Here is a 13,725-nt window from a genome sequence, read left to right on the forward strand (position 1 = left end):
ATTGTCGATGCACAACATACTTGATGTTTAGAATGAGAGGGATTAAATTCATCTTACATTGGCTGCAAGTTCTTTTTCACTTTGTTTTGCCAGCTGATAGTCTTTGAGGTGTTTTTGGCAAGATGCCACAACTACTAAACTAAAATGAAGTCTCTACAGTTGTCTTGGTGGCCAATATTTACTGCCAATGAGATGATCCTTAACATAGTAGAAATTAGAAGTGCAGATTTGAATGAATCCCAAATCAGGAACTGAAATAGGGTATCCCAGACAGATTTGTGGCTTGTCCAGGACAAAACGAGCTTTCAGAAGCATCTTGAGCTAAAATATGGATCTTGAAGTGATCTGGGGCAATTCAGAGATACAGATGTGTAAAAAAGCCGTGCATTGTATCTGCAAAGTTTTAAATATTTTGACCCAAGCTTGCCCTATAAGAAAAGCAGGTGGGTGGTAGAAGGGAGAGCTCTTTTGTCAATGACAGGACTAATTTAAGGGGGTTAGGTTTTATTCAATGAAAACATCCCATTGGCACAAGGACTTACACACAAAAACTTCCTCTCTGCTCTCCCTGCGCCTCATGGCCCTCCAGATCTGCTTTGAGTGGCAGAACCTCCAGAACAGATTGGTGGGGGGAGGTTGAGAGGGAGGCAAGCAGTGCTGTGCAAGATAAGTTCTTGTGTGAATGGGCTGGCTTCTCTACTCTAGATACAATAGCCAATGATTTTACCAAAGCTTTTTAATCACAGCTCTTTAGCAAAGGGCTTTTGGTTAGTGCACACCCTTAGTAGAAAGTGCTGTGCACTTTGAGTGTAGAGAAACAATTTAGGTGCATGTTTGTAAGGTAACCATATCACAGTTTGCTTATTTTGTCTAGCTACTTGGACCAGAATGTCTTCTCAATGACCTGGTCATTTTTCTCATCTTCTTTTTCCCTTCCTCTGTGTGTGTGTACACAGATGCACATCCCATAAATGTCACAGCAAATAGGCCAGTTTAGGCTTTGCCAAGCGCTACATCATCCTGTACATTTGCCACTTCCCCTTTAAAAACAAATAGAACATGACACACCATTTCAGTTGTCTTGCCATTCAAAACCTTCTGCTACTTTGTTTGTGCGTCAGTCACTTCATACATTTTCACACACTTCTTCAGTACTTAATTTCCCTTTCTTTGGGACATAATAGTGGAAAAGGCAGAATGAAGAAGCTTTTGTTATCACTGTAGGTGTGGCTATTCTATGCATTTCTACGTGTTACTCAGTTGGCTTTTTATAGCAGTTGGCTTACGTTATTATATTTCTTTATCATTTCTTATACATTAGCACTTCCGCTACTTCAGATTAAGCAATTTTAGTGGCAAGACCTTTAAAAATTGTGATAGAATTAGATAATTCAGCTATGGTCCTCTGGATGAAGAATATAGTTGGCATCATTGATGTTACTGAGTTTGTCTAAAACTATTGCCTGCAGTTCATCATGTCCTTGTCTTAACAATGTAGAAAATTCTAGGGAACTCTTTTTATACCCTAAGCAATGTTTTTGTAGATATTATTAGTAACATATTTTAAAGAAGTTTAGAAAAGAGATTTGGTGAAAAATGTAGGAAGTTGCTCAATACTGCATCAGGCCCTTGGTTCACCTAGCAATTGTCTTCTCCAGGTTTAGCCAACATGTCAATGTCCTCCAGCAGTTGTTTGACTCCCAGCACCCTGCCAGTGGTCAGGGATGATGGGTGTTGTAGTCCAACAGCATCTGGAGAGCATGATGTTGGCTACCTCTGGTCTACCCAGGCTCTCTAGGTTGTCAAATAGATATTTTTGAGCCGTATCAGGAGATACCAGGAATTGAACCTGGAACTTCCTGCATTTGAGAGATGTGCTCTGCTACTGAGCTACAGCCCTTGTTGAAAGAGGAACAATGATTCACTTCCATTTTGTTATGTTCTACAGCTTCATCAGTGTGCACTGTGAAATACAAGGAAAATATAAGAAAAGCAGGTCTCTGCCTCAGTGAGGTTACCACCTGCATTTGGACAGTGTGGAGAGGGGTGGGTGGAGAGGCCAGAATAGCTTAACAAATGGAAACAGGAAAAATGTATTAGAAGAGCTGGGGAAGTGAAGGAGGTGTGAGCAAATAGATTTACACATACTTGGGCTCTGTTTCTATTGGAGTTTGTGGACCAAAACAAAGCCTAACAATGCAGTTATATACACATCTACTCAGAAGACAGTTTGGTTGAGTTCAGTGAGGTTTACTCCTAAGTAAGTGGGTATGACTGTAGCCTATATGTACCTGGCTGCATCTGCCCACATTTGTTCTATGTTAATGCCAACTTTGCTGTTTGATGATTCCTTAAGACACATTTGCCAAATCCTGAAATGCACTGTTTAGAGGGTGAAGCTAATAATCTGTTCCTTGGATGCCACAAGAGCACTACAGATCTTATACAGTGGTACCTCGGGTTACAAACACTTCGGGTTACAAACTCCGCTAACCTGGAAGTAGTACCTCAGGTTGAGAACTTTGCCCCAGGATGAGAATGGAAATTGCACGGCAGTGGGAGACCCCATTAGCAAAAGCACGCCTCAGGTTAAGAACGGTTTTGGGTTAAGAACGGACCTCCAGAATGAATTAAGTTCATAATCTGAGGTACCACTGTACTTGGATAATACTGAGGAACGGTTGATGGGCATACAGCATATTATTATGTATCATGGCTTGTAACCCTCCATGAATTTGTTCATTTCCCTTTTATGATGACAAAAGTCACTGTGTGAAAACACTGTTCGTCTGCCCTGATCTACTGCCCCATTAATTTAATTGTGATCGCCAAGTTCTAGTTCATTGGAGTTTGTTCTCTCTTTGATTTGAAACAATGTTTTCCAACGTACATTGTCTTAAATATGTGTGTTTCTTTGTTACAGCATACCTCTCATGGCGAAGGACGGCAGGAAGCCCCCCCTCGACCTAGTCGGTCTGGTGCCCGCTGTAGGAATTCTATAGCTTCCTGTGCAGATGAACAACCCCATATTGGGAATTACCGGCTTCTTAAAACGATTGGAAAGGGGAATTTTGCAAAAGTCAAACTGGCCAGACACATTCTTACTGGCAGAGAGGTACAGTGTTGTTCATGTTTCGAAAACAAAAAGCTATTTTAAATATGCCTAAGCATAAAAGAGCAGCCAATATATTGTAAACCTCCCTGTGATCTTCGGATGAAGAGCAATATACAGATTTAATTACCATAATTAATGCTGCTACTACTCATATTTTGGCTTTATCAAGAAGTCCCTAACGCAGCAATTTCCAGCAAAGGCAGTAATAGTGTGAACTTAGCGCACAATCATGTTACCTCAAAACTGTGCATGAATACTCCATCTTTATATTGAATAAAAACCCCCAAAGGTTTGATCCAAAGAAGATACTTTTCCAGATTGAAATGTGTGTAAACCAGAATAGAGAGAATATCATTTATTGCAAAAATAAAAGAAATAAATAGCAGTCCATGGGTTTCCCACCTCCTGACTCAAATGAATTTCTGTGCTTCATAGGTATTCCTAGCAATATTTTGCCAACACTCTTTAAAAAATCTTTTTTTAGGAATAGAATTGAATCATCAGTTTTGAATCATCAGTTTTGTAGATTAGTGTCACCTGGAAAAACCAGCTAGCTAAATATAGTAGTGGTTCAACTGGCTCTGTTCTGTGGAATAGTATTTCTGCTGAGATGTAACAGGTGCTCACTATCTGTACTTTCCAGTTCTAATCGAAGACATTTTTGTTTTGACAGGCTTTCCCAGCTGGGTACATGGGTCTTTGCCCTGAGTGTCTATTTTGTATTGTTTTAGTTTTGTTTTAAATGTATTGACTGTCGTTGTGCCTTTTTAAAAGGTCTAGGACCAAATGTAGCCCAGCTTAGTTTTCAGTTTTGATAATTAAATCTAAAATTGAGGTTATGTTCCTTTGGTTAACCTGGATCTGCCATGCTTGAGTAGGTTTGTGTCATACATTCTTTCATCGTAAACAAAAAAATGCATCACTTTACATTTTATATAAACTCATGATCTGGGTTTCATTTATGCAGTATGCTAATGTTACTGTAATCCTACTTGGGTGTAAGTTGCATTAAATTCAGAGAAACTTGCTTCTAAATTCATTCAGGATCACGTTCCAAGAATAAGAAATAGCTGGCATGTGTGGAATGTAGTTTTATTTTTGAACTGAAGTGTGAGGCAGACCTTAATAATGGGGGAGCACAGAAACCATTCAAAGCTAGTATGTAATTTTGGACAATTGGGAGAAATGAAGGCTCTGTTTCCCTTGCAAATGGACTGGACTGAAGTCTGGACTGAACACTGACATTTTTTTGGAGGAGGGAGCAGGCTTAGCAGAAAAATTACTCAGGTTGTTGCTTTGTGCTAGTCACCAGCACCCTGGGAACTGGTGATAATATGTTTCTCTAAGCCACCTTGAACTTGTACCTGATTAAAAGATGCAGACTGCTTAAAAGATATGGCCATTTCTTAATCTCTCTTGCATTTGCAAATCTGGATGTCTTGGTGGCTCACTTTTTTATAACTTCTGGAGTTCTTGCTGCTTATGGTGCTGCCGCTTTGACTTGGCATCATTGTGAAATTCATTTATTTTTATTTTATTTATGTACTGAATAAAATACTAATTCCTAATTCCTATAGGCAAAAATAAAGGAACTCAAATATGCAGCAGCTGTGTCCCCCAATTTTACATTCTCCACATGCACTTAACAGTGAATATGCTATTCAGTCACATATTTGCTTTCATATTCATGGAAAGATGCTGCGTTCGTCTCCAGATACTTTTCAGAAAGCTACTTCAGAAGTAGATGGATGACTTAATCTGATAAATTCAAGGAGTGTCTATCCAGAGGGTACTCGAGATAATATAATATAAAATATGTTTGCAAATCCAGGCGAATATATTGTTTTAAAGAAAAGATAGGGCTGGATAATAGGCGTGACCTATTGTTGCTGCTCAACTGCTGGTCTTCGCTTTTGAGGATTCCTAGCATTTGAAAAGTTATCTTTTGAAATGAGCACTTAGAAGTGCAACGGAATTCAGTGTGGATCGCAGGCAAGTCTGATAACACTAGTTACAAAAGGAAGGCCAATCTGCCAACAGACAGCTGTCTTATACTAGCTGATGTTTGTGAGTAGCTTTGCAGCACCCCCCTAGTATATGGTGCTACAGTTAATCTGGTCTGGAGGTGATAAAGCTATGGATCAATGTGCATCTGGTGAGTCGCAGAAGGGGCTTGCAGCATTGTGTTGTCTTTACCAGGATTGGCTGGCGCTGCTGTGTATACGGATGATCTGTGTTGAACACATTGTTGAAAGTTGAATCAAGGCAAAGAGGCTTATAGCTCAGTGTAACGCTTGTGTAGAAACTTCTGTTAAAGTTGATTGTCTGAGATGCAGCAGCCGCTTAGAAAGGAAGGAAGGAAATTGAAATTTCATCATCTGCAGATAGAAAGTTCAGTGTACACTGTGAGAAGCTTTTAAATCTTCCCTGGTATTAAAACTTTCATATTTGGTGTATGCCAAGGGGTTTAACAACTCTTCTTGATGAAGAGCACTGTAAAAATGCTTTAAATGATTGAGATGTGTCAATAAAAAGAATTTTTCTTCCTCTCTCATATGCTGAGCTGATCCACAGATTTCTTCTTATGTGCGGGACAACAGGCTGAATTTCTGTCTATTAGGAGTAGCAGTCACTAAACATGGTTAACTGAACACCTCATAAATTTGCTGAGGTGACATGCCCTTGGGACAAAACTGAATTGCCTTAAATTGCCTTAAGGGTACCTTTGAGACTTTGGCATTCTTTCAAAGGCTGGATTCATAATTCTTTTTTCTGTTTGAGAATTACACCTGCTCTACCAGTGCTGTTGCCTCTAGTATATAGAACAGCCATATGATTTGTCACCTCCCTAGCTGCTGCTGCTGCTGCTGCTGCTGCTGCTGCTGCTGCTGCTGCTGTACCCATTGCTCTTTCTCTTTTGCTGCTACTGAGGCTGAAATATTGAACAGAGCTTCTGAAAGTGGCGTGAACTGGCACCAGGAATTAAATTTAACTCAAAACATCTTCTGAAAAAAATTGATCTTGTATTAGTTTTGCAAACATGGCTTTTCTCATTTGCCCCTCTTTTCCTAATGTAACTATGTCTATCTAAGTATGTGTAGCAATTTCATTTAATCGGATCCAGTGTTCCATTCATGGCTCAGTCCTTGAAGGACAGGGATTTGTTCTTCCTGTTATTTGCAAATCACCATATTGCATCATTCTGTCTATATCAGATGTCAGGTGTAAGTGCTATTGCTTATGATGCCAGAATTGACCTATGCACACAGAGGAGGGAAATAATAATAATAATAATAATAATAATAATAATAATAATAATGGTATTTACTTCTACCCTGCCCTTCAGACTGGGTTGCCCCAGGCATTCTGGGTGGCTTAGGTATGAGCAGGCTTAGGGAACCCCCTGTTTTGCAGAAATACAAGAAATCTTTAGGGTTTAGAGATATATTATATTTAATAGATAAAACAGAAAATAAAATAAATAAAATACCATGGAGATTATTGTTTTCATTTGTTACTATGTTATGTATTTTTGTGTTTTTATATTGTAAACCGACCTGTGATCCTCAGATGAAGAGCAGCAGAATAAAAAAAAGACATTCCCAGAGTGGTCTGAGCATGTTTAGTGACCATGGAATAATGGCTGTTAAAGAGGGAGGGAATGGCATGTCATAGAGGGCTTAATGGACAGATGTGAGCAGTGAACAGGAACACGACTTCGACATATTTTTGTGCAGATCCCAAGCAGCAATATTTAGAACCTCTTTCAGATCTCATTCATGATAAACTAATGTGAACCCTGAATTATTTTCTATCCAGTTTATTTCTGTTTTGTTTTGGTGGCCGAGTTGCATGTTTGCTTTTTGAGCACCAACTCCATTTTCTAGGATGCTGATGACTGCCTTCAGGTTAGGTTCTCACAAATACAGGTGCCACATAAGTTGCATGTGATGGAATGCAGCTTGTGATTGATTTTGGATAAAGATTGTCTGATGCTCCTATGAAAGTTCATGATGGATTCACAGCATCCCCGATCCACAGGTTTTAAGTACTAATGCTTGAATCTTCAGATCATGTCAGATGTGTTTGTCATTTTGTATTGTGCAGTCTGTGCTCAAAGGGTGGTGCATTTACCATCACCAATATCTCTGAACTGCAACACGAAATCATTTGTTAACAAATATTAACTGTGAACCATTTTCTCTCTAGGTTGCAATAAAAATAATCGACAAAACACAGTTGAACCCAACTAGTCTACAGAAGGTAGGTTCACTTAGCTGTTTAGCCATTCAGGTATTTTAGTTCATATCCCTTTGTAGTATTTTTCATGTTAGCCCTGACTTAGTTTTAACTTTGTGTTGGCATTTTTCGGTGAAGTCCACAGTCCATGGTGGTTTCAACTTAATGCTGACTTTTTCCTGCATTTTGCAGGGGGTGGGAGAAAGTGCACAGTCTTATCTGATGAATTTGATCCCATTTGAACTAGGAATTTACATACGAAAAAAGTCTGAAATAACACCTATCCGTCTTGTTTCCTTATTCTTGTACTCCAAACTGCTGCATAAACTGAACAAGAGCCTCTGTTTCTTCTGCTGTTTTGTCTCATGGGCAAAATGTATTAAACATTAAGCATTTACTGCGATGCACTTTCTTAGACTGGAGCTGCACATTTGTTTATTTATTTTACTAGATGTCTTTCCTGCCCTGCACCATGTTTCAGGGCAGTTTACAACTGTGGAATATGCAATTATAAAATAGTTGTTACCATAAAACATGTCTAAAAACAATTTAAAACATTTCCATATAAAAACAATACAAACATTTTGAAAACAGTTCCACATATAAAACCAGTTAAAAATAGTACCAATACAGATACAAAGTGAATGACAGATTCAAGTCTGGGAACCAAACTCCTGTGGAAAAACTGAAAAGCAGCAGGATGGAGTTGGATTTTTCTTGAAATGCTGCAAGCCCAAGCCAGGAATCTCTACTGGGGAAAGCAACCTGGGTGTGGCTTTCAGGTGAAAAGTGGGGAGGACTTAGTACTCCACCCTCCCCATGGTTTCTCTCTTGGAGATTGTGCACTTTTCCCTGCTTCCTTTCAGCTGTTCGTGGTAACCTGGATTGTTGCTAGACTTTCAGACTATAAAATTATGCTGCTTTCCTGTGGGTTAAACTACAGAGCCTAGGACTTGCCAATCAGAAGGTCGGTGGTTCGAATCCCCGCGACTGGGTGAGCTCCCGTTGCTCGGTCCCTGCTGCTGCCAACCTAGCAGTTCGAAAGCACGTCTAAGTGCAAGTAGATAAATAGGTACTACTCCAGTGGGAAGGTAAACGGCGTTTCTGTGTGCTGAAGCAGCTTAGTCATGCTGGCCACATGACCCAGAAGCTGTACGCTGGCTCCCTTGGCCAATAAAATGAGATGAGCGCCGCAACCCCAGAGTCAGTCACGACTAGACCTAATGGTCAGGGGTCCCTTTACTTTTACCTAGTTTGTATGCTGACTCACCATATTTTTCCACCATACTATTCTAGCAATGCCCAAATATATCTCTAAGGAGAGACGTTGGTTTAATACAAAACCACTTGATTGCTCTCCCTCCTTTAGCATTAAGGGCAGCTTTTAGAAAATAATCAAGAAAATGCTTGAGAGTACCAGCCATCTGGAATCCTGGGTTTCTTGAAAGGATGTGAGAGCAGAACACTCCTTTGCAGAGAATTGCAAGATTACTGCACTTCATAGGAACCAGACTTTTCATTCTTGGGGAGCCTTCAAAAGCTGGACACCCACACCCTCCCAATTATACGTGCTGTCTATCATGTAGTTTATTTGTCAATGCTTCAATGGAAGTTGCATTGTTTGTGAGGCAAGAACTAAAAATATTTAAACATGGATTCAGATTTGCTAATTAATGAATGTGCGTTTAGTATAAGGCAAATGGCCTAGCAACATAATGCAATAATAGACTTTTTATACACAAAGGAAAGGAAAGGAACGACAGATGGATAAACTTGTAGGTCCCACTATTTCTTCTGTGTAGGCATCTCTGGAAACTTAAGAGGAACAGAGTTTTCCCCTCCTCCTTCATATAATTTTAAACCCCAAAGGAATCCTTTTGTGATGTTGCCCTCTGAGTGATTGGCTACCATCAGTCTCAGGAGTAGATGGAGCAATTTGCTAAATATATACATGAGGAATTTGGGAATTTTTATTCAATGTTATCTCAGACTTTGAAAAAGAGAAGTTTTAATATAGTATATATATTTTAAATCCCTTACATCTGCCAGGTATCCCAGGAAGTGCCCCATACAGCTGACATTTGACTTAATCCGCTGCCAACTCTTATGATTGCTTTTTGTTTATCTTGCAATATGAAAAAGCAGATTACTGTTAGAGGTCTTGAGCTGCACTGTTAAATCTGTAGTGTTCTGGGAGGTTTTATTACAACCTTTTTTTTAAAAAAAGCAGTATTTGTGGGAAGGAATTGCACAGCCCTTGTTTAGAGCATAAGCAACTAAATTTTTGGGAGTTGTCTTAATTAATTAGCAAGACCTGTGGGTTTTATTCAGACATACACAGATCATACAGTCTCAATTGAACACTGCAAACTGGGCCATTCTTCTATACCTTGGATGTCACCACTGGGAAAGCTTTACAGCAATGAAATTTCTCCTTCGCGTCTGCCCACTATTCTTATTAGATACTTGTGCTAGCTTGTTGGCACAGTCACAAAAATCATTGTGAAACCTTTTGAGGTAAACATTTTATTTTGACCCAGAACTGGACAGATTCCAGATACATATCAAACTGTATAATTATTCCTGGAATGTTCATCCTTTGGCACTTGGAGCACTAAAGTATTTCTAGAGTTCAGATTAAGAAGACATGCAAAGAAGCTTGAATGTCCTTCTGAAATCTCTTTAGCATCAGCTTGTTACAGCTTTGTGTCCCAATATGTGTGGCTTGCTTTTTGCTGGTGTGTTTCTTAAACCTTTTTCAAATATAAGAACCCTTTTCCAAGTTCCTAAAATGTGATTATACACCCTTTAAAATAAAAAGAAACGGCTGATTTTTTAAAATCATAAACGGTTGTATTTTTTTCTCTCCGTTCCAGCTGTTCAGGGAAGTGAGGATAATGAAGATTTTAAACCATCCCAATATAGGTAAGGCATGTGTTAAAGGCTTTTACTTTTGAGGGCTGAGAAGTGGGAATAACTATATTTATAAATATATATTCATTAGTTAATTAACTAAAAGTATGTGTGTGTTTATAAAATATGAGCGGCATCCAATGCTCCCATTCCACTAGTATAAGAGATGTGTGCTAGTGGAACAGAAATCTCTCCTCTCTCATGCGGTGCCCTGCTCGCCCTCAAAATTCAGCTCTGAAGGATGGGGGACCGACTGAAGAAGATTTTGGGGGTAGGCAGGGGATGGAGGAAGTAGGTGTGTCCCTGTCTCAGTACAACTCTGCTAGTGCTAGTTTTGATGCATCCCTCAGAGATAGAGAGAATATGAAGGTTTTCCATTATCCCAGTAATTTTTGACGGGGTTCATGTTTTTGCTTTAGGTGAACTTAACTAGCTTTGTGTATTACTTACACGTTACCCCATGTGCACAGAATGTGTGAAGGCTTCTGTTTCTATTATTCCATACATGTACATGTCAATCACAGAGGTGTTGCTCTAAATTTATATTTGAGTGTCCTCCAACTGAAATTAATGGCTTTTTAAAAAATTATTTTAAAAAATACGTTATGTCTCTTCAGCCTATGGGGCTTTTGTACACAATACAAGATTTCAGTGGCTGTCCCGCACTGTGCCACATTCAAACTGCTTTTGCAAATCCCACCTTTCCACAAAGTTGTGCAAGAAACTCCTCATGTCCAATTAAAAAGAGGGGGGAAATCCAAAACCCAGCTGGCAAGATGGACTTGATCACAACAACATCTGTGTAGTATTTATTTAGTTTATTTGCTTGTTGCTTTCTACAGAAGTCGTAAATTAATGTACAACAGTAAAGCCCATCACTTGTTGCTTAAACTTGCCTTCATTGAATGCCTCTCCCTTGCTGCTAGGCAAAATAATGTATTCATCATATGAACCCTCAGGATATAGTGTACCATAAGCAGAGAGCCTGAATAACAAGTTGGTTCTTGATAACTCAAGAAATAGAGGCAGTTGTTTGCATGGTTACTAGCCAGCCTGTCCTAGATGAATGCCTATCCATTGGCTATCCATTGCCACATATTTGGGCACAGTAAGTCCAGCAGCTTCCTCTCAGAGGACATTTTTGGGCAACAAACCCAGTCCAGTTGATGTTCCAGATGTCTTATTCGGGAGAATGTTAAAGAGGAACATTAAATTACAATATTTTACTTAATTTTGTAGTATTAAGGGGTATATTGGTTTAAAGATACATTCCAGTTTTGAAGTTCACTTTTGCTTTTCCTGAAGAGAATGGTGATAGTCAGAGCTTAAAGAGATGCATGCTGTTGCTCAAACATGTTTCTAAGCTTATAAGATAAATCCCATGTCTCCTAAATAAGAGATTCAGCTATTCCCTGACTCAGCACTTTAAATCTCCAGTCGACTCAGGTTTCTCTGACAGCTTCTACATAATCCCCAATACCTCTATCACATTTACTATGAAAATTCAAGTCAACCTAAAATTAAGCTCAGTGTAAAAATAAGTGGTAATTGATACTGTCATTTATAAGTGTGGTTTCTGAGGGAATTCCATTCCTATGCAGTTCGATATTCTTGATACAAAGTTCAGACTTAATATGCAGTACAGTATAGAAAACTAGTATCGGAACTTGTTAGCATTTATAGTTCATGCAGAACCCAGGGACACATTCACATGCTGTATCTAAAATTGAAGCAAACATATCTTTTGCAATAGTGATTTAATTGTGCTACCTGCATCTAGCATTCAGAAGTAGCCAAGATCTCTTCCAATTAACATTGCTTAGATTCTGCTGTGTACATTGGGTAGGCTTTGTAGCTTTGACACCTATTCATCAGGGAGAAGAAAATAAAGAGGAAGCTAGTCTTCAGCTGCCAGGAAATAACTGTTTTTAGATTAAATCTGTAGTCCAGTCAATACCGATCACATTAAACTTCTGGAATCCTCTAGGACTATACTGTAATGGTTTGAAAGAGTTCTGTTTTTTTAAATGCTTTTGACTGTCTTCACATAACGCTATCCTATTTCTCCAAGATGCCTGTTATTACTTTACGTGTATGTATGTGAGGGGACAACTAATTAAAAATCTAATTAAAAACAAAAATAGACAGCCGCCTTCAGATCATCTTGGTTTGCAATAATTTGCCACTTTTAGACACAATTGGCTGCATTCAGATGTTGCATTGAAACGGCAGTTGAGCGCAAAGTGAATGAGCTTGGCCTTCTTGCAGGCTTTCTCTATCTAGCTGCTCCCTTTGCATAGCAAGTAAGAGGAGCTTGAATGCTTTTACATTTGGTTTCCCTTAAACAGGATTTCTTTGTGTCATGGTTTATCAGTAATTCTGCTCAGTTTCAAAATATTCCTTCTTCAGAACAAGGGCTATGGACCTTTCTTATTAAACGTCTTATAGTTAGTGACAAACCATGATCCCAGCTCTTCCCAGTGGATGATGATGATGATGAATTCAATTTCTATACTACCTTTCATAGGAGGATCACAGGGCAGTTTACAATATAAAAACACAAAAATACATACCATAATAACAAACGAACAATACCACCCCCCACAGTTTAAAAGACCGTAGATTAATTTGCCAAAGGTCTAGGACAGGGATGTCCAACCAGTCGACCGTGATCAACAGGTCAATCCCCATACGATCGCTGTTGATCGCGGGATCCCTGTCAATCGGAGAAAGAGAAAAACAATGGAGTGTCTTGGGAGTTGGACATGCCTGATCTAGGGGAAGAGGAATATTTTCGCCTAGCATCTAAAGATATTTAATGAAGGTGCCAAGTGAGCCTCCCTGAGCAGAGCATTAAACAAGTGGGGAGACACCACAGAAAGGCCCTCTGGACCTCATGGAGGAAGCACACAAAGAAGAGCCTCAGACTAATAATAATAATAATAAATTTTATTTATATCCCGCCCTCCCCAGCCGAAGCTGGGCCCAGAGCCGCTAACAACAGTAAAACAATAAAACATTCTAAAATAATTTCATTATAAAATTAATTCCAATCAAATTAATGGCAACCATTGGGCTAGAAGTTCTGTGAGGATTGCAAAGGAGGGAGTCAGGCTGTGCCCTAGCCAAAGGCCTGGTGAAACAGCTCTGTCTTGCAGGCCCTGTGGAAAGATGTCAAGTCCCGCAGGGCCCTAGTCTCTTGTGACAGAGCGTTCCACCAGATCGGAGCTACAGCCGAAAAAGCCCTGGCTCTGGTTGAGGCCAGCCTAACCTCTCTGTGGCCTGGGACCTTCAAGATGTTTTTGTTTGAATACCGTAAGTTCCTCTGTGGGACATACCAGAAGAGGCGGTCCCGTAGGTACAAGGGTCCTAGGCCATATAGGGCTTTGAAGGTTAAAACCAGCACCTTAAACCTGATCCTATACTCCACCGGGAGCCAGTGCAGCTGGTATAGCACC

General features: G+C 39.5%; 1 protein-coding gene and 1 long non-coding RNA gene across 9 annotated transcripts in view; one reads left to right on the forward strand and one right to left on the reverse strand.

Moving 5' to 3' along the window:
- MARK3 (microtubule affinity regulating kinase 3) overlaps positions 1-13,725 on the forward strand; it is a 67,830-nt gene that overhangs the window by 13,903 nt on the left and 40,202 nt on the right. For all 8 annotated transcript variants that reach the window (XM_083613425.1, XM_083613428.1, XM_083613426.1 and 5 more), the window contains 3 exons: positions 2,924-3,115; positions 7,325-7,378; positions 10,231-10,279. In XM_083613425.1, coding sequence (XP_083469551.1) covers positions 2,924-3,115; positions 7,325-7,378; positions 10,231-10,279 — 295 coding nt within the window. The remainder of the gene's footprint in view (positions 1-2,923; positions 3,116-7,324; positions 7,379-10,230; positions 10,280-13,725) is intronic.
- Positions 5,899-6,643, reverse strand: LOC310766969. The gene is made up of 2 exons (XR_014550554.1): positions 6,016-6,643; positions 5,899-5,982 (listed from the first exon to the last, which is right to left on the reverse strand). It is a non-coding gene; the product is annotated as an uncharacterized lncRNA (long non-coding RNA).

This window comes from Podarcis filfolensis (assembly GCF_964270895.1).
Source record: "Podarcis filfolensis genome assembly, chromosome: 1".
Classification (NCBI taxonomy): Eukaryota; Metazoa; Chordata; class Lepidosauria; order Squamata; family Lacertidae; genus Podarcis; species Podarcis filfolensis.